At 40.6% G+C, this 20,396-nt stretch overlaps 1 protein-coding gene across 5 annotated transcripts; it reads left to right on the forward strand.

Annotated features, from left to right (window-relative positions):
* Positions 1-2,983: 2,983 nt before the first annotated feature.
* CDKN3 (cyclin dependent kinase inhibitor 3) lies at positions 2,984-19,060 on the forward strand. Of its 5 annotated transcripts, none has more exons than XM_047767369.1 (8): positions 2,987-3,087; positions 5,417-5,499; positions 7,115-7,170; positions 7,671-7,715; positions 10,368-10,590; positions 15,029-15,060; positions 17,264-17,388; positions 18,831-19,060. In XM_047767369.1, the coding sequence occupies exons 1-8, from the start codon at positions 3,079-3,081 to the stop codon at positions 18,915-18,917; spliced, it is 660 nt and encodes a 219-aa protein (XP_047623325.1). In that variant the 5' UTR covers positions 2,987-3,078; the 3' UTR covers positions 18,918-19,060. The 5 variants fall into 5 exon arrangements, with proteins under 5 accessions (XP_047623329.1, XP_047623328.1, XP_047623325.1 ...); XM_047767371.1 differs by having other exon boundaries at positions 17,288-17,388; XM_047767370.1 differs by having other exon boundaries at positions 2,989-3,087; positions 17,285-17,388.
* The last annotated feature ends 1,336 nt before the right edge of the window (positions 19,061-20,396 follow it).

The following is a 20,396-nucleotide window of genomic DNA, read 5'->3' on the forward strand; positions in this document are numbered from 1 at the left end:
GGAATTTGGTCCACGGGCCACAGTTTGCCAAACACTGGACCAGACAAAAAGGAAAATCCTACATCACAGAGGTGAGATGCATTCGTCTATGGCTACTTAGAAATCCTGGCCTGGCCCTGCCAGGGGAGAGAACAAAGAGAAGGTGAAATACTCCCAGTTTACTCCAGCCCTCCCTGTTCTACCCATTTCCTAACCTGAGACTGGAAGCTCATCCTCCCTTCTCTGCAGAATCAGCAGGAGCTAGAACCGATTGACACTGTGTCCCCATCCAGCTGAGGCCAGAGGGGGCAGAATTTGCACCACCCTCGAAGGACCTGGGATTTCATTCATTCCAGAGTGGGAGGTATGCGTAGAGAAAATGGAAGGGAGGCCTGATGCTGAAGATTAAAGATGTCTGTGGAGACACCACTGGGAGATGTGGAAAGGAGATGAGAGTTAGGGAATGAGGGATGATCAAACATCCTGAAGCCCATCCAGAAAGTATTTACCTGGAGCCCAGGTCACAGTCTTTCCTTGGACTCTCTCTGAATGTTTCAGGAAAGAGGCTTGTGGAGTTTCTGTTGTGGCTCAGTGGTAATGAACCTGACGGGTATCTATGAGGACACACATTTGATCTCTGGCTTCGCTCAGTGGGTTAAGGATCCAGCATTGCTGTGAGCTGTGGTCTAGGTCAGAGATGTGGCTTGGATCTGGTTTGCTATGGCTGTGGCTATGTGTAGGCCAGAAGCAGTAGCTCTGATTTGACCCCCGGTTGGGGTACTTCCATATGCTGTGGGTATGGCCCTAAAAAGACCAAAAAAAAAAAAAAAAGTCTTGTAAGCCACTCACAAGGTCCTGCTTCATTTGCTAACTCTCTCGGCCTCACTTAATCAGTTTCTCCTATGCTGGCCTCCTTGCTGTTCCTTGTGCACACATTCCTAACACATTACCATCCCAGGGCCTTTGCACCTCCTTACTCTTAGAATGAAAGCCCTTCCTCTAAATATTCAAATGGTTCACACTCTCTCCTTCACCTGGGTACTTCTCAAATGGCATCTCAAATATGTCTTCCTTGACTTTTGGAGCTAGAATAGCATCCTCATCAGGCTCTGCTTGTTTTAATTTTTCTTAATATCATGTAATCACTTTCCGACTGTCTCTCCCAATAGCATGTGAGCCCCAAAAAGGCAGGGACTTTGTTTAGTTCACTCCAGTATTCCCAATACTTTGAATAGGACACATGTGATGTTCAATAAAATACTTAATAAATGAATGAACCAAGTCCAATATGTCCATTATGGCTAATTTTATGTGTCAAGTTGGCTGGGCTATGATGCCCAGATATTTACTCAAAATGCATTCTACATGTTTCTGGAAGGGTGTTTTTGGATGAGATTAGCATTTAAATTGGTGGTGAGGGAAGCAAACTCCACTCTATAATGTAGATAGTCCTCATTCAATCAGTTGAAGGCCTGAACAGAAAAGGCAAGCAGGCATTTTGCAGCAGGTGGCCTTGGGACTATACCTGCAACATCAGCTCGTCCTGGTTCTACAGAAGATTGCCTTTAAACTACAACTACAATTTTTTCCTGAGTCTCCAGCCCCTCTAGTCTCCCTTATCAGCTTTTGACTTGCTGAGCCTCCACAGTTGTAAGAGTCAATTCCTTAAACTAAATCTCTTTAATGTACATATCTTATTGGTTTTTTTCTCTGGAGAACCCTTATACAATCTCTAAGGCAAACTGTGATATCTTCTTTACTAAAGAATTCTTTCCAATAGCTCTCTACCCCCTCGTTTCTACAACATGAGTCAGGGAGTGAAATTTCTACATATTTTTGTCAGACCTGCAGGTAATATCGCTCCAAGTGACCTTCTTCACTGTGGCCAGCAAAATGGGGACTGGAGAATGGGGGAGTGAATAATAAAATACATTTTTTTATGGCTACACCCCAAGTCATATGGAAATTCCTGGCCAGAGGTTGATTTGAGTGGTAGTAGCTGTGACCTATCCACAGTTGTGGAAACGCTGGATCCTTTAACCCACTGCACCTGGCCGGGGTGAACCTGAGCCACTGCAATGGGATTCTTAACCCACTGCAGCAACTCCTCAAACCCTATTTTTTTTTTTTCTTTTGGCTTTTTAAGGCCGCACCTCCGGACTACACCACAGCAACGCTGGATCCGAGCCTCGTCTGGGACCTACACCACAGCTCACTGTAACACCCAATTTTAACCCACTGAGCGAGGCCAGGGATCAAACCCACAGCCTCATGGTTACTAGTCGTATTGGTTTCAGCTGAGCCACTACTGGAACTCTATTTTTTTTTTTTTTTAAGTTTATAGCCACTCTTACTTAGAAACACTGGCACTGAGAGCCATCTAGAAATTATTATCTCCCCTTTATAACATACTGTTTCATTCATATTTAGTGAGCAGGAAGGTTGAATCTACATCCTAACTTGTCTATGTCCTGGAATGGTAAGGAACATAAAATATCAAACATACAAGGTGTTTATAGTCTTGATTTTTAACGGTTCTCATAGCATTTGAAGACTAGATGTGACCATAATTACAAAGTCCACGGAATGTGTGTGGTGTATTTTCACAAGACGCTTCAGCCCAATGCTCCCTACCATGCCCATAAAAATAATAATAATAATAATTTAGGAAAACAAACAAAATTCCCTACCCTGGTACCACTTCGGAATCCTGCCATGAGGAAGCACCGCTTCCCGGAATCCCCACAGTGCTGGGGCCGTCTTTAGAAGATATCGCTCCGCCCTCACCTCCCCGCCCCCTCCACGCTCCCAACCGGCGGGAAGAGGTCGCCCTCCCAACCAATGAACATTCGGCAGGGCCCTCCTCTCGCGCGTCTTTCAAAGACCCCCTAGGAACCAATGAGCGGTTAGAGGCCGAGCCAGGGGAATCCCCGGCCGGAGTAAGAAACAGGGAGAGGGTCTGATTGGTTCCTCGCCCCACCTCACAGAAGGATGTACCAATAAGCTGAGCCGAGGGGCAGGCTCGGCGAGGGGCGGAGGCTGAGACTCTGGTGCCGCCCGAAGAAGGCTGCGGCGGGTCACGACTTGGGGCGGCCAGCGATGAAGCCGGTGAGTGGGGTTGGGGATTGGAAGAATTGAGCTAATGGGATGGGAACGGTCCCGAGGCCAGTTCCTGGTCCCGGGGACAGCCCGGGCCTGGTCGCGGCACGACTCGCGCAGTAACCGTCCAGGGTAGGGGGAATGGCCCTTCCCGAGACTTGCGGAGAACGATGGCAGCGAAAGAACAGGGTCGGTGGCGGTCGAGGGGAAGACGAACATTCGCTGTGCACCTGTTATGGGCTGTGGGCTGTCGCCTGCGGGGTCTCCTAAGTCTCCTGACAGCCCTGCCAGAGAGCGCTGAGCCCCGCTTTACGGAAAAAACGGCATAGAAGCCTTAAGTGTCTCCGTGTATCATTCAGCCTGATATCCCAGCCTCAAAGCATGTGCTGGGCACCCCTGCGGAGCAGTCCTCCCCGCGGACGATGATTCACAACCCCCACTTGTAGGTGTGTCACCACAGTCACCATCCCACGGGGCACGGGGCCACCTGGCACTACGTCCTTTTGCCTAGAGTTCAGAATCTCTGGGCCTGGGGAAGCAGAAACTTCCAACTGTTAAGATTTATAAACCTGGATAGGAAAGCCTGAATTAATGGGCCACACAAATTGAAAATCTGGAATCATCAAAGAAAGAAAAAATAGGCTTAAGAAGCGGAAGGGTACCCATCTGACTCACATCACCTCCCACCAGGGTTGACAACCCCTTGAAGAGCCTCCATTTGAACTAAGTTTATTAATAATAATAATAACACAGGTGGATCCAAAGCAACTCAAATCCGTGGCCTAAATTGGCTCTGTAATGTGATCTTGTAGTAACGAACAAGACCATTATAGAATGTGGCTTCAGAGCTAGAAAAGACATTGGGCAGTTCCACTTGCTAGTCCCCGTGTTTCCATGTGGAGGGAACATCAGCTGTCCTTCACTTCTAGCCTCTTTCTACACTTGTCCCCAGAAGGGGAAGAGTGAGTGATCCGATGCCTAAGTTTGAGAGGAGCTGAACATGAGAAGGGAACCCTTTCTTCCCTTCTCTTTGCAGAGAGTACTTTCTGGGGTGCTCTTACCACAGGAGAGCCCTGGGTTGTCCATCACCACCTGTGACTGGTGAGAGAAGTCCAATGATAGAGTGAAGAAATGACAAGCCGCCTTGAGCTCAGCTTTAAAACCACATCCTCCCTCTGACAATCAGTAATAAAACTGATGTATTGATCTTCATTTGCCTTTCCAGCACCTCATCTCTCCCTTGGTTCCAGCTAGGGAGTAGAAGAAAGGTGTGTTTTTTTGTTTGTTTTTTTTTTATTACTCCTATAAAACAACACATCTTCCATGTAGAAATGCTTCCCACAGGATTGAGTTTCATCTCCTTCGGTCAGCAAACAAAGTGCATCTCACTCTCTCTAGCCCAGTGATTCACAAAGTTAGGGGTAGGTTATTCCACCTAAACTCCCCACCCAGCCCCCCAACCAAACTACTAGGCTGTATGGGGATTAATTTTTGAGAAATGGGGTAGAGAAAACTACTACTTTGGCTTCCTCTCCCTTACTCTGATACCACAGTTCCTGAATATAGTTGGACCTCAGTATCTGGTTCCATGTCATTGTATATACAGGACTTGAGCGTCTGCAGATTTTGGAACCCATGGTGGGGTGACCCTGGAGCCAACCAATCCTACACACACACCATGGACACTAAGGAACTATAGTGTACACAGACCTTTTCTCTTTTTGCCTTAATTGCCTTAACAACTTCTCTATCTGCCTAAAAACTTCCTGCTTATCCATCAAAACCCAACTCATGGATCTCTCCTCTGTTAAGCTTTCTTCAGCTTCCTAAGCAGTCAGCCACAGCCTTCTCTGCTCTAAAGGGCATAGTTTATGCTTGCATTTCAGTACTTCTAACTTTCTTGAATCTTTGTACACATTGTCTCTCCAACTGTACTTATTTTATGGGTCTTCGCATCTCCAGAGCTTGGCTAATGAAGATGTCCCAGAAATGTTTGTCAATGAATGAATAAATCTCCTCACTTTTTAGTTTGGGAAAACTGAGGTCCAGTGGAGACTAAAGCTGCTTATCTAAGTATATACAGTAAGTGGCAGAGCCAAGACCAGAAGACAGGTTTCTTGGTTCTCAATCCAGCAGTCTTTCTACCATATAGGGCTGTAATGATTAATAGATGGTATAAACAGCAATAGTTTATTATTGATATTGCAGATCTCTCTAATATTCCAGGTTGAATAAATTGCCAGTATGTATCAGTGTGCACTTAAGCAATGATCAGCTATACTAAAACTGTATGTAAATATTCTCTACAGTTATTTAACATAATTGATTTCTTTTGAAGCCTAGCGTGATTCAAACAAGTGAGTTTGACTCATCAGATGAAGAGCCTGTTGAAGATGAACAAACTCCAATTCAGATATCATGGTATGTGGACATTTCTGATCCCTGATGAGCTAAAACATCTGATGTGTACATCACAGTCTTTGTAGGATTTAGTCTACATATTGAAAATTATTCCCTTCTGCTGATTATATAATTCTAATCTTTCTTACCTATGATAGAATAAGACTTTTTTTTGGGGGGGGGGGGTGGAGAGGAGTGGTAGGAGCTCCTTCCTTATATTGAGAAAATCATAGTAGAAACAAGGAGTTAAGATTAGAATGATCTCCCATTTAGTACCAAAACCTTATTCTTTTAAGACAAAAGAATAGTGTATCAAACATAGGATGAGTTATCATTTATCATTTACTCAAATCCTACAACTACTTGCCATAATAATTCATCTATCATTAGACCCTATTTAAGATGAAAGCCACATTATCATGGATACAATAACCAAAACCAAATGTTTTCATATAAAATCAACTGCTAAGTCTTGGCAGTGATTTAGGTTACACAAGATTCTTGCCTACCAGCAGTCAGATGCTTTTTCTTATCCCTGAAAGTGTAATAATCTTCTTTAAGGTAATGTCCCTGATATAGGAAGAGAAAAAGTCTTGTCCCTGAAGTTCTTTTGTTCTGCCATCAAATAGCAATTATCTTTCATTTCCCCTTCTAAATCCCCTTTAAACTCAAAATCTCATCTGATTTTCAGTCAGGTGGTATTTATATGATGCTCCCCCACCTCACCCCAACTGTTTTCCTCTAAATTTATCTTCTTTTTCAAAGACAAGGTGAGCCTCTGCCTTCATTGTCACCAAGCACTGCAAACTGGGAATAGGACTTCTTGAAATTATTTCATTTTAACCAAAACCCATTACAACAAAGAATTGGTGGCCTATGGTTTTTATTCTATGAAATTATATCTGTTTAAGGAAATCCTGCAAAGAAATCTTAAAGTAGTAATGTAGAAAGATGAATGCTGGCAATGAGATTGTCAGATGGTCATTTTCTTTTTTTTCTTTCTTTCTTTTTTTTGTCTTTTTAGTGCTGCACCTGCAGCATATGGAAGTTCCCAGGCTGGAACTCAAGTTCATCAAACTGGAACTTCAGCTGCAAGCCTACACCACAGCCACATCAATGCCAGATCCAAGCTGCTCTGAGACCTACATCTCAGCTCATGGCAACGCTGGATCCTTAACCCACTTATCGAGGCCAGGGATCAAACCCACATCCTCATGGATGCTAGTTGAGTTCATTACCACCGTGCCTAGAGGAAAACTCTCTCAGATGGTTATTTTCCAGTTTATGCCTAAGGTTACTGATACAGAGTATCTCAGGTAACATACCACAAGGGTAACTTAAGTACCCTTTATCCTAGCTGTTGACAATCTAGCCATTACTATCTTTAAGGTAAGTTTAAATAAGCATGTTGCTTTTAAGACTTTAATTGTAACAAAGCAAATGATGTCTCTATTTTAAAACTTCCAGTCTTTCTAAGCCTTTTTGTAACCAATACACTGATATGTAAATATGAATTTTTGTTTTGTGACTATTGTAAATCTCTGAAACACACCTTTGTTCAGTGGTTTGTATAAATGTGCATCTGTAATTTTTTTTTTTAATTGAACCAAATTTGACAAAGTTTTATTCTTCTCAGGCTACCCCTGTCACGAGTGAATTGTTCTCAGTTTCTTGGTTTATGTGCTCTTCCAGGTAGGTCACATCATTGATAGGTTAAAAAAATTTTTTTGTCAGCTAATACATCATTCTTTGTATTGAGCAGTAAGAGAATTTCATAGTTTCTCAGCATGGGAATTCACTTCTGGAAACCCTCTTGGTGGGCCATAGATAAAGGAACATAGATCTACTCTTCAACTCTTCCAAACCCACATTCACAGATGTACATTTCTGATTTATCTAAGTAAAACATAACACTAGTATTCAGTGTGAGGCTGAGGACTATATCCAGGTACTTGCTACAGAAGGGGCACAGAATAAAGAATCCTTGGATTAAGAGTTCCTTCTGCTTGGATCTATCAGTCCTGGAATTATATTCCTAAGAATATAAGAAATTGAAATTCACATTCAAAAATGGAATTGAAGCATATAAATGATGTGTAATGACTTTCTACAGTAGCTACACATGCATTTAAACATTCTCATTATTTGTAACCAAACACTGACTCTTTCACTCACTTTGTTACCACTTACAGGTTGTAAATTTAAAGATGTTAGAAGAAATATCCAAAAAGATACAGGTAGGTGTAATATGAGAAAAACCATCTTAATAGGTCTTTTAAAAAAACACTAAAAATCTCTTTATCGAAAAGAACAAACTGTAGTCTCTTCTGAATTTTCCAAATAAATGTTAGGTATTTCTTTCATAAAGTTTCAGACTAGAGACTTATTCTAATATGTGAAGAGCTATTTGTGAAGGGCAAAGAGAACTCATCATTTACTGAACATAGTGTTGCTTTTCACTGATTGCTATAATGCTTTACATAGAAACTTCATTTGAGGTTAGAATGAAGTTGGAGGGAGAAAAGTTTGCAAGTAGAAAACTGATACTGCACTGCCCAGATCTTTGAACATACTGTTCTTTACAGACTTGACTGTGATGCTGGAAATTCAGCCTGAGCTGGGAACCCAGAGGTAGTATTGAAATTGTCCATCTCAGAAAATTCACAGAACCAATATTTAGGTGGAAAGAGGGAGTAGGATCTGATCTCCACATGTCCAAGGATGTTCAAAGCCTCCAGTCTAATAATCCTACAAATATCTTGATAATCTACCCCAATTTGGAATTTATATATTGCATAATACTAACAAATTTAGATTTTCAAAATATTTATTCTGATTGGCCTGGAACATCTCAAGCCCAGTAGTCCTACCAATGTCCTTATAACAAACCAAAAAAAAAAGTATCAATTGTTTGCTTCTGACCACTATAGATTTTATAAATCTTAAAGTTCTTTCCTGGTCATCCTAGAATATCAATTTGCTAATATACTTTCTTTAACTCACCGACCAAGAAAGACTCAAAAAGACTAGTAGATGAGTTGCCCCTTACAGTACTGGTAAAGATTTTCTGCTCCAGAGATATCCACCACGGTAGGAAGTTTCCATTTGGAAAACATTTAAATCATAAGCAAAATATAATTTAAATCATTGGTTCAAGAACCAGTTTGCACATTTTGGAAAGCCTTATTCACTTAGTCTCATCTGTAAAAGATGGCCAGTCTTTTACCAAACCTTTTTTTCCAATGAAATCTTTGATGTAACCCAGTATACAAACTAGATGACAGTGTTTGCTCAACTCTCCCAGCAGCACTTCCCGGGTCCCACTTCACAGTCCTTTCTAGGAAGGTTGAAATCTACTATATAATAGAAATTATTCAGTGTGTACAAAAGGCAAACAGCAAAAATTACCTACTCTCTTTAAAATGGTTAAGTACTACAAATTAAACTCTTTTACAAGTACAAAAGCATAATAATGTTATCTAGAGCAGCCCCGTCCAATAGAAATATACTGGGAGCCGCAAATAGAAGCCATATATGTAACTTGACATTTTCTCAGAGCCATATTAAAAAAGTAAAGACATGTAAAATTAATTTTAATAATAGACTTTAACCCAAGAGAGCCCAAATAGTATCACTTCAACAAATTTTAAGTGTAAAGAGATTATTAGTGAGATAAATTATTATTTGTACTTTGTCTTTGAAATCAGATATGCATTTTACATTTACAATCCATCTCAATTTGGACTAGCCATAGTTCAAGTACAAGTCTAAGGGTTCATGACAAAAGATACTTTGTGCGTAAATAGCTTTGTGCATAAATAAGGACATTTATGTCCTTGGATTTAGGGGGTGGGGAGAGAGAGTGGGGGCTCAGATCAGCCAGAATTACTCATTATGAACCCAATGCTCTGTAGTGAACATTGCCTTAAGGAGGCCCCAGTAAGTAGAATGGCCTGTAATACTGTCTCTGGGTTCATATCGTTTCACTGAAATTAGCCAAGCCACATAATTTTCATACATACAGTTAATGCTTTATTTCCTAGAAACCTAGCCCATAAAATTAAATACATAATGGCATGGTACAGTACAAATGTAAAGGAGAACATGAGTTCTGGCATCATGGCTATGCTGGAGATTTTCTGTACCAGGCTTAGGATAGAACAAAAAACAGCAGAGTCTTGAACACAGCAAACATGGTTGATTTGGTGAGAAGAACGCAGTGGGGAAATGGTGCTATCATTCCTTCTCAGGAATTTATTTTGAATTATTAAATGCTTTAAAATTGGGAGTTCCCGTCATTGCTCAGTGGTTATCGAACCTGACTAGCATCCATAAGGACTAGGATTTGATCCCTGGCCTTCCTCAGTGGGTTTAGGATTCAATGTTGCCATGAGGTCTGGTGTAGGTTACAGACAGAGCATGGATCCCCAGTTGCTGTGGCTGCGGTGTAGACTGGCGGCTACAGCTCCGATTGGACCCCTAGCCTGGGAACTTCCATATGCTGCAGGTGCAGCCCTAAAATAAAATTTTTTAAAATTTATTTAAAATAGTATTTATAGTAAAAACTTTTTCAAAATCAGTAATATAATTGATGACTTAAAATCTGGCAAAAATTTTGACTTATACAGTCAGGTTTCATTCTAATAACCTTTTGGTTCAGATGTTTCTAATTCCTATTTTGTGCTTAGTGACTTGGTTTTTACCCTAGTTTGAAGACAGATCCATGTTGTTTAGAATATCAGTAAGCACCTCAAAGTTAACAGATTATCATGTTATTTACTTAGATTGTTCAGTTTAAGAAACCGAACTCTATATTTTCCTTCCTGACTGTGTTTCAATTTGTAATGTTCTGTCCACACGTATCCTTGTGTATCTTGGTGTATTGGCAGAAGAACTAAAGAGCTGTGGTATACAAGACGTATTTGTTTTCTGCACCAGAGGGGAACTGTCAAAGTATAGAGTTCCGAACCTTTTGGACCTCTACCATCAGTATGGAATTATCACTCATCATCATCCAATCCCAGATGGAGGGGCTCCTGACATAGCCAGCTGCTGTGAAATAATGGAGGAGCTTGAAATCTGCCTTCAGAATAATCGAAAAACCTTAATACAGTACGTTCTCCTTTTCTTAATACATTGCATAAGAAATGTCCCAGTCAAAATTATTTCTCAAGTTAACTGCATTCTTCAGTCATTACCTTGTAGTTTGGTGCAAGGATTAAAAGGAGCTAATACATGAAAAGCACTAGCACAATGCCTTGCACAGAGCAAGCACTCAAATATTTGTCATTATTCCTTTTGAAAAGTAAGGACAAAAAGTGAGATTTGGAAATTTTTAGAATAGGGTAACAGGCTTTTTCTTTGCTTTCATCATAGATCTTATAGTTTTGGGATCCTCTCCCCAAAAAGGTTGGGGGGCATCATTCTTATTATGTTAAACACCTTCTTTATTGCTTGGCCTTTTAATTACTCAGTTGCTTCCAACAGTAAGAAAGTCAATTTCTTAAAAATTAGCAGTAAAGAAATCATCCTTAAGCAATGAGCAATCCTAAAAACAGGACTTGAAAATTGCATTTGATGATACAAATGTGTTATCTGAATCAAAGAGGGACTTTTCATTGTTTGTCAGTAGCCATACCTTAAGCTGCTAGTATGAAAGTGTAAAACAAAAGAAAATGGGAGTTCCTGTTGTGGCGCAGTGGTTAACGAATCTGACTAGGAACCATGAAGTGGCGGGTTCGATCCCTGGCCTTGCTCAGTGGGTTAAGGATCCGGAGTTGCCGTGAGCTGTGGTGTAGGCCGGCGGCTACAGCTCTGCTTAGACCCCTAGCCTGGGAACCTCCATGTGCTGCAGGAGCGGCCCTAGAAAAGGCAAAAAGACGAAAAAAAAAAAAAAGAAAGAAAGAAAATGGATTAAGGGGGGTAAAAAATGAGAGAAGAAAAAGTAGCTTGGAGAGAGGAAAAAGAGAATGACAATCAGCAGTAGACAGTAGCTTCACAGACTCGAAGTGGTGCTGTGGAAAGAAATAGTTATGCTTAAAGTGAGACCCACAGAGCAGAGGAGAGCCAGCTGCCGGCCACAGGGAGAAAACTAGTCCTTTGTGCTTGTTGGGTTTTTGGTTTTTTGTTTGGTTGGTTTTGGGGGGGGTATCCTAATCTGCTTAATCCTCTCTGGAACAAGATAGAACATTAAATAGTGTGGTACTTCAAAAGCTGTAAGGTCTCTAAGACCACAGCTTTGAGCTAGAAAATATACAAACGATACCAAATGATGGAGTGGTCTCAGGGTACTTAGGCCAAGGACAAGCCTAGCCAACTCCTCTCCTCTCAGAGCAGGAGCTCAGGGGCTTCATGCCAAGAACTCATGTTCTGAAAGCAAACCAACCAGTACAAGGGTCTCTGGGAATACTCATCTGTTTGCGACCAAACTAAACTCTGATGTAGAGAATGATAGCCTGCAGAGTAGGGGAGAAAGAACTAGAAGCCATCCTACCTCTGAGAGTTCCCAAACTTTCTCTATAGAAAAACCTCATCTCTCTTCTAGTACTAATTGTGAAGGCAGAATTTTAGAATAAATATAGTTGCCCATGCTAAATTTTCTGAGAAGTCTAAGTCAAATAGCATTGGATAGCTAGATGGAGCTAGTTTTTTAAAAAATTACAATTTTTGGACCCATTTTTCAAACCAGTTCCGAGTTTTTTGTTTTGTTTTGTTCCAAATGAAATCTTTGAAAGCAGCCTCTACTGAAAGATTACTAGAGATCAAATTGGCTCAGTCTAAAGAAGCTTAACAAATTCTGCTTTAGCAAGTTTTAGCTAACCAAATGCCCCGATGTTTGAATATAAACAGGATGGAAGGGTGGATGGGCACTCTTGTATGTGGTGAATGCTTCAGCCTCGCATAAAATAAAGCATCTCATGGCTGGAAATTTTTATTGTCCTAGAGTTTGCAAAGGTGTCCCTACAGTGACTAATGTTTGCTTGGACAAAGATGATTTTCTATCCATTCTACCATCTTTGAGTCCCCACAGTGCTACACAGCTCTGACATTTATCCCTCAGAAACAGGGTCTGGTAAAAAAAAATTTTTTTCCCTGTACTGTTGTCTCCCAGTGCTGTCTCACTGGTTCTTGCTGGACATTTTTGTTCCTTTATGAAATCAGTGCACACTGCTTGCCTATTAAAACCATTTCCTAGGTCTGTTGTAAGAGAGTACCACAAACTGGGTAGCTTAAAAAACAGAAGAGTATTCCCTCCCAGTTCTGGGATATAGAAGTCCAAAAATCAAGGTATCAGTCAGTAGGGCTGTCCTCCCTGAGATTCTGGGTACTGTCCTTCCTCACTTGGCCATCAGTCCTTGGCATCTTTGGCTTATGGCTGCATCAGTCCATCTCTGCCTCTGTCACCATATGATTCTCCCTATGTGTCTGTTTTCTCTGTCATATTGAATTAGGGCCCACTCTAATGACCTCATTTTAACTCAGTTATATCTGCAGAGACCCTATTTCCATCCTGAGTATGAGGGATTAGGGGCACATTTTGGGGGGGACACAGTTCAACCCATAACACCTACTGTGTACCAAACACTGAATACAAAACACACACTCTGAGGCATAGTCCCCACCCTCAAGGAAGCCACAGCTAACGACACTATCACATAAGAGTTAATAGTATTCCAGCAGGTGCATACAAGGCAGTACACAGGGTGGTAGTGGTTTCTGTGGGGGCTCAAAGGCGTTTCAGATAGGAAATTTGAGCTGGGTTTTATTTTTATTTTTTGTCTTTTTGTCTCTTAGGGCCACACCAGCAGCCTATGGAGGTTCCCAGGCTAGGGGTTGAATTGGAGCTGTGGCCGCCAGCCTACTCCAGAGCCACAGCAATGTGGGATCTGAGCCGCATCTGCGACCTACACCACATGAGCTGGGCTTTATTTTATTTTATTTTATTTTGTCTTTTTGTCTTTTCTAGGGCCGCACCTGAGGCATATGGAGATTCCCAGGCTAGGGGTCTAATCGGAGCTGTAGCCACCGGCCTACACCACAGCAACCTGGGATCCGGGATCCGAGCCACGTCTGCGACCTACACCACAATTCACGGCAACGCCAGATCCTGAACCCACTGAGCAAGGCCAGGGATCAAACCCTCAACTTCATGGTTCCTAGTCAGATTCGTTAACCACTGAGCCACAACGGGAACTCCAAGCTGGGTTTTAAAGGATGAGTAGGAATCGATCAAAGAGAGGAAGAAAGATAAAGGTAGCAAGAGATATAAAAAGTGGTATGTCTTTATCTTGCAGAAAGCCACTAAAATGTTATATCTCTCTACTGTTACAGAGTAGATCCCCACCTCTGAAAAAGGCCCACAGCTTGGTCGCTGTGTAGAAAGCAAGTTCATGAATTATCCATGGGTCAGTACCTGTCTGGTCCTCTGTCTCCCACCCTATCACAAGCTCCAAGTACAACACTCTGCAGTAACTGATGTTCATGAGAAGTCATCGGCACTGAATTAGGATCCTCTAAGAAACTTAGAAAATAATGGAGCTCCCATCGTGGCTCAGAGGTTAACGAACCCAACTAGTATCCATGAGGACGCAGGTTTGATACCTTGCCTCGCTCAGTGGGTTAAGGATACGGTGTTGCCGAGAGCTGTGGTGTAGGCCGAAGATGCAGCTCGGATCTGGCGTTGCTGTGGCTGTGGTATAGGCTGGTGGCTACAGCTCCAATTGGACCCCTAGCCTGGGAACTCCATATGCCACAGGTGTGGCCCTAAAAAAGACAAAAAGAGACCAAAAGAAAAAAGAGAATGTGTAATACACTTTTTTAAAGATTTTTGATTAAAGTGAATGGTTTTACTGCTGTAAGGATTAAGCCTTACTTTTCTAGAAAATCCAGTTCTGTAAACTGCTTGTTTCTTCACAGAGCCACACAGTAGCAGCTAACCTTCATTTACTTCTTACTCTGTGCCATGCTGTGCTACAAGCTTTATAAATGTTACTTCATTCAGCCCTCTCTATAATATAGGTACTATTGCTGTTCTCATATTAAAGATGAAAAGATTGAGGCCCAGAGAGGCTAAATAACTCAGGTTCACACATCTAATAAATGACAGATTCAGGATTCAACCCCAGGCAGTGGGGCTCTAGAGCCCTTGTGCTAAACCTCTAGAATACACTGCCCGTGTCTTTTTTTAGATGAATGAAGAGTTATTATTGTCCCATAACCACTAAGGTTTTGTTTAGAAAAAAATAAGATGGCAGTTGGTCAAAGTAGTCTGATTTCTATCAATTTAGTAACATCTTCCACTCCTCAGATATTTAAAGAGGTCAATAAAAAGGCCCTGCCTACATTGTTCCTTAGCGGTGTTCAGAATACCTTCCAACAAATAAATAAGCACTGTTTGCTCTTAATTAAGTCAAAAACATTTCTTAATTTCTGGGAACAAGGCACTGCTAGGCATTAGAGTAGAAACAGAAAGCAGGGAGAGCAAGTCTTTAGTTTGTAATTGTTGGGATGGAATGAAAATGTAGACTTCAAAACTGTCCTTCCCTTTCAGCTGTTACGGAGGACTTGGGAGATCTTGTCTTGGTAAGAAATATATTTCCATTATTCTGTATTTTTTTTTTAACCTCAAAGTAGGAAAACTGGTATTTCTAAGCCATATGCTCACTTTGAGACAAAATGAGACAAAACAATATATATCTGCTAAGACTTAAATGCTTATTTAAGGCCCTAAATTTAGTGTTCCCTAGAAAGCTTGGGTGGGAGTGGGAATTATTGTCAGCAATGTTTTGGAGGATTCTGCAAATCATAATTTACAGGTCTTAGCTCCTGCATTCTTGTGTTTTGTTTTGTTTTCTAGTAGTCTCCCTATGCAGGTATTACGATATTTACAGTGACTTCTAAATAATACCCATGAGCAACATAAGTATGAAAACTGAAGTTATGTATGTTAACTTTAAACTTTTCAAAAAATGTGTTTAAAAAAAAATGAAATGCCACAGTGGAAATAACAGTTATTCCTTTTAGTGTTGGACATTATCAAAATTACAAATTTTGTGTTTCAATAATACTGTCAAAATGAAAAGACCACCCACAGAATGGGAAAAAAAATATCTGCAAACCGTATATCTATAAGGGACTGACTTGGACTCTATAAAGAACTCTTAAAACTCAATAATAAAGACAACCGAATTTAAAAATAGGTAGGGAATTCCCTTTGTGGTGCAGTGGAAACGAATCTGACTAGGAATCATGAGGTGGTAGGTTCAATCCCTGCCCTTGCTCAGTGGGTTAAGGATCCAGCGGTGTCGTGAGCTGTGGTGTAGGTTGCAGACATGGCTTGGATCTGGTGTTGTTGTGGCTGTGGTGTAGCCCAGCAGGTACAGCTCCTATTAGACCCCTAGCCTGGGAACCTCCATATGCCACAGGTACGGCCCTAAAAAGACAAAAGACAAAATAAAATAAAAAATAGGGGAAGGGTCTGAGTAGATATTTCCCCAAGCTAAATATACAAATGACCAATAAGCCCATGGGAAAATGCTCAACATCTCAGTCATCAGAGAAATGCAAATCAAAACCACCTAACACCCATAAGGATGGCTACTATCCAAAAGATGGAAGATAAGCATTGGCAAGGATGTAGAGAAGACGGAGCCTTAATACATTGCTACTGGGAATGAAAAATGGTGCAGCTACTTTGGAAAATAGCCAAATAGTTACTCATAGAGTTACCATATGACCTAGCAATTTCACTCCTAGGTATATACCCAAAATAAAAGAAAACATGTCCACGCAAAACTTGTACAGGAACATTTATGGCCATATTATTCATAATAGCCACAAAAATGGAAACAACCTTAATGTCCATCAACCGACAAATGGATAAACAAAATGTATAGCCATACAATGGAATATCATTCACCCATAAAATAAAGTATCGAAATGTGCCATATGATGTGTATGAATCTTGAACACATTATGCTGGATGAAAGAAGCCAGTCACAAAAGACCACATCTGGGAGTTCCCGTTGTGGCTCAGTGGTTAACGAATCCGACTAGGAACCATGAGGTTGCAGGTTCGATCCCTGGCCTTGCTCAGCGGGTTAAGGATCTGGCATTGCCATGAGCTGTGGTGTAGGTCGCAGATGCGCCTTGGAACCCGCGTTGCTGTGGCTCTGGTGTAGGCTGGTGGCTACAGCTCCTATTAGACCCCTAGCCTGGGAACCTCCATGTGCCGTGGGAGTGGCCCTAGAAAAGGCAAAAAGACAAGGAAAAAAAAAAAAAAGACCACATCTGATTCCATTTGTATGAAATATCTAGAATAGGCAAATCCCAAGACAGAAAGTAGACTAGTGGTTGCTTAGGGTAGGGTTGATGGGTGGGTGGTGGGTGGTAAAGGGATATTAACAAAAGGGTATAGGGTTCTTTTTGAGGTGATGCAAATGTTCTAAAACTGGTGATGGATTGCGCTTACCTGTGACTACAGTAAAGTCCACTCAGTGGTGCACTTTAAATGAATGAATTGTAGAGTGTATGAATTCTAATTAACTCAATAAAACTGTTACAAAAAGAATGAAGCTAGCACTAAATTTTAATTCAACAACAGCTATTTAAAAATCACAATTTGACTGCCAAAAGTGCATACTCAAAGGCCTCAGAGTCTTTTATTTCAAACTCACAGCAAACTCAGTCTTCTGCACCAACAGCAGTCTGAATTAAGTATGAAATGTTCTACCCTATCATTAGAGTATACTGCAATCGTATAACATATATTATACATAATATACAGTCTTCTCTGGTGTTCCATTAGTAGCTGCTTGTCTCCTCCTGTATCTATCTGACACGGTATCACCACAGCAGGCCATCGACAGCCTGAGAGACCTGAGAGGGTCTGGAGCCATACAGACCATAAAGGTAAGCGGCAGTGACTGTTGCAGTGAGGCTATGCTGGGGGGTGGGCAGACAGTTACAAGACATTCTCTATTCATGTATCCCCTGTTTATATTTTGATTAAGTTTACATTTAAACAGAACCTGGATGTCTTTGGAAAAAGTTGTTTTGCAAAATAATGAAAAAATCTGAACTTTCCAGTTTACTCTCTCATGATCCACTGCTGTTCAGTGTTCGTCCATTCAGTTCTGAGAATGGAACCTCTCACCTGGAAAAATGTGGCGGTTACTATAAATTTGGTGGTTTCCTGGGTAGATCTTTTGACCAAAAAGATCCCATGAAGATCCTATTATTATATCACCAAAATATGTTACAAAGAGAGATGAATGACTATAATAGAAAAAATGTACAGCCACACTAATTATCCTTTGCTGTAGATAACCAAAATGACATCTTTCACATTTACTTTCCCTTTAACACCCAAAACACTGCAGTGGCACTGTCCCCAGGATATTATTTATCTGTAGATTGTAAAGCTAACTTGCCTTCCTTTCCCAATTTCCTGGTCTCAGCTTTAGGACTAAGTCAGTGGAGCAGGTTCGGAAAACAGGGAGGCTCCCTTATTATCTGTTAAAATCAAATAATGCTTCAAATTCAAGATGTTCCCACATCTCTCTTTGAAACAAAATACACAAACATATGTATATGTGTATATATATGCATGTTTTACATCTTTAATCCTAGAGAGAATTAAGCCCACACCAATATGGGCTGTCAATTTGTCACCTCAGCCATTCTGTGGCAAATAAGTTCTTTCCATCTCTGTGCTAATGTAAGTCAGCAGTATGCAATCTCAACTTCTCAGCAGCAATGCAAAATGAAATTATTGGCCGAGTAAGAATATCCTCCAGGAAGCTATTAAAACTCCAGATAAATTATGTAAAGATTTAATTTTGCTTATCTGCTAATATTACAGTAAGATACTCATCTACAATGAAAATTGTTCCAAACAGATTATGTCATCACGAAAAGCAGAAAACTAAGTCTTCTGTAAAGTAAGAAGTAGATTTTCTTGAATATACCACTGTTAGCTGCTGCAGACAGTACCCTCCCCTCTGTACTTACTCCCCAGGGGAATACTTAACAAAAAGAATGCCTTCATGTGTTATTTTTATTTGTTCCTGTCCATAAAGGGAGAAAGGATTTTACACATTTATAAAACTTCCTATTTTATGCTATCTAATTTTTAGAGATTTTCGAAGCGAGTTCTTCACACTCTATGTAACTCTATTGAAAGATAAAAGTTCCCCATGATGTAAATGCCTCCTACCCAAAGGGATGTAGGATTGTTTTTAGAGTTTTGTTGTGTTTTTTTTTTTTTGATTACTGGTTCCTACTTCTGATTTGTGACTACTCTAGTAACTAGCTTTCTACAGTGTACTTCAATATATCTTTACTTTTTTCAGCAATATAATTATCTTCATGAGTTCCGGGACAAATTAGCTGCACATCTATCATCAAGAGAGTCACTATCAAGATCTGTATCTAGATAAAAAAAAAAAAATCAAATAGCATATATATATGACCATGTCTGAAATTTGAATTCTGAAACATAATTTGTATTGAAATCAAACTACTAGCATTATCAAATCAAATGTAAATGTATATGTGCAGATATTCCTAAAGCTTTTGACAAGTTTCATTGTGTCTCATCTCTTTTCTAGGAGATAGAAAAAAATTACCATACAATTTTTCTTTTTAGAAATGCACTAGCTACTCTGGTGTATTTTACCTGGAGGTAATGTGAAAAAAGCATATGGAAAAATACATGACTGCCTATTTTTCTTACCACACTTTTATGTCATATTATTACTGGCACCTACTGTGTGGCATAATGACATAGTAATACATATGAAAACTGGTACAAGTAGCCATGCTGAAATTATCTAAATAACTGTTACCCTCTATTCCTTGAAAATTTCTCCCATTGTTTTCTCCACCTCATAGACATACAGAATTGTGAGGGATCCTAGGAATCATCTCGTCACCTCCCTCCCAAATACCAGATCACCCCCAACAGTGTTTATCATTTATCCAGTATTTGCTGGAACATTTTTCAAGATGAGGAATTCATTTGTTCAGCTGCTCTCTTTTTACAGTATTCATTATTTCACCCTAGGAACTACACGGAATTAATCCCTCTTTCACACTTTTATAAAACACTTATCTACAGATTAGGTCTCCAATTCTCTCACTCCTTTTTTCAATACTATTGAACATGTCTTTTTGTCTTTCAATTCCACATTGAGCTGCCCAAAGCAGTCATTTGTAGACAAGAATCATATAGTGAATCAAGGCCATCTGTTGTAAGAGACATCAGTGGTTTCAGGCCCATGGCTTTCTCAGCTCCTGGAGGTCAAAGATGTGGCCAGTGGTCTAAGGCATTTTCACATGAGGCAAAGTAAAGTTCACATCAACCCTTAGTTTTTAATCATATAATTACCACTAAGTTTTACTTTTCCTCTCACTCTTCTTGCTCTGATGAACTACTTTAATCTCATTAGGGGATACTTTAAAACAATTACTACCACTGCATGGGAACTTAGACCAGAGAGCCAGCATGTACCATAATATAAAATCAATATTTTACTTTTTTGTCTTTGTCTTTTCTACGGCTGCACCCGTGGCATATGAAGGTTCCCAGACTAGGGGTCCAACTGGAGCTGTTGCAGCCGGCCTATGCCACAGCCACAGCCACACCAGATCTGAGCCGCATCTGTGACCTACACCACAGCTCACAGCAATGCCTGATCCTTAACCCACTGAGTGAGGCCAGGGATCAAACCCGCAACCTCATGGTTCCTAGTCGGATTCGTTTCTGCCGCAAGCCACGACAGGAACTCCTAAAATCAGTATTTTAATACTTTTATATAAACAGTGCTTCTAGAACTTAAGATTTTACAAGACTATTAAAGAAGATGGGAGAATCACACATCCCTGGGGTTTCTTATCCAAGATAATAAATGCCAAGA

The sequence above is a fragment of the Phacochoerus africanus genome, chromosome 2 (genome assembly GCF_016906955.1).
Source record: "Phacochoerus africanus isolate WHEZ1 chromosome 2, ROS_Pafr_v1, whole genome shotgun sequence".
In the NCBI taxonomy this organism is placed as follows: Eukaryota; Metazoa; Chordata; class Mammalia; order Artiodactyla; family Suidae; genus Phacochoerus; species Phacochoerus africanus.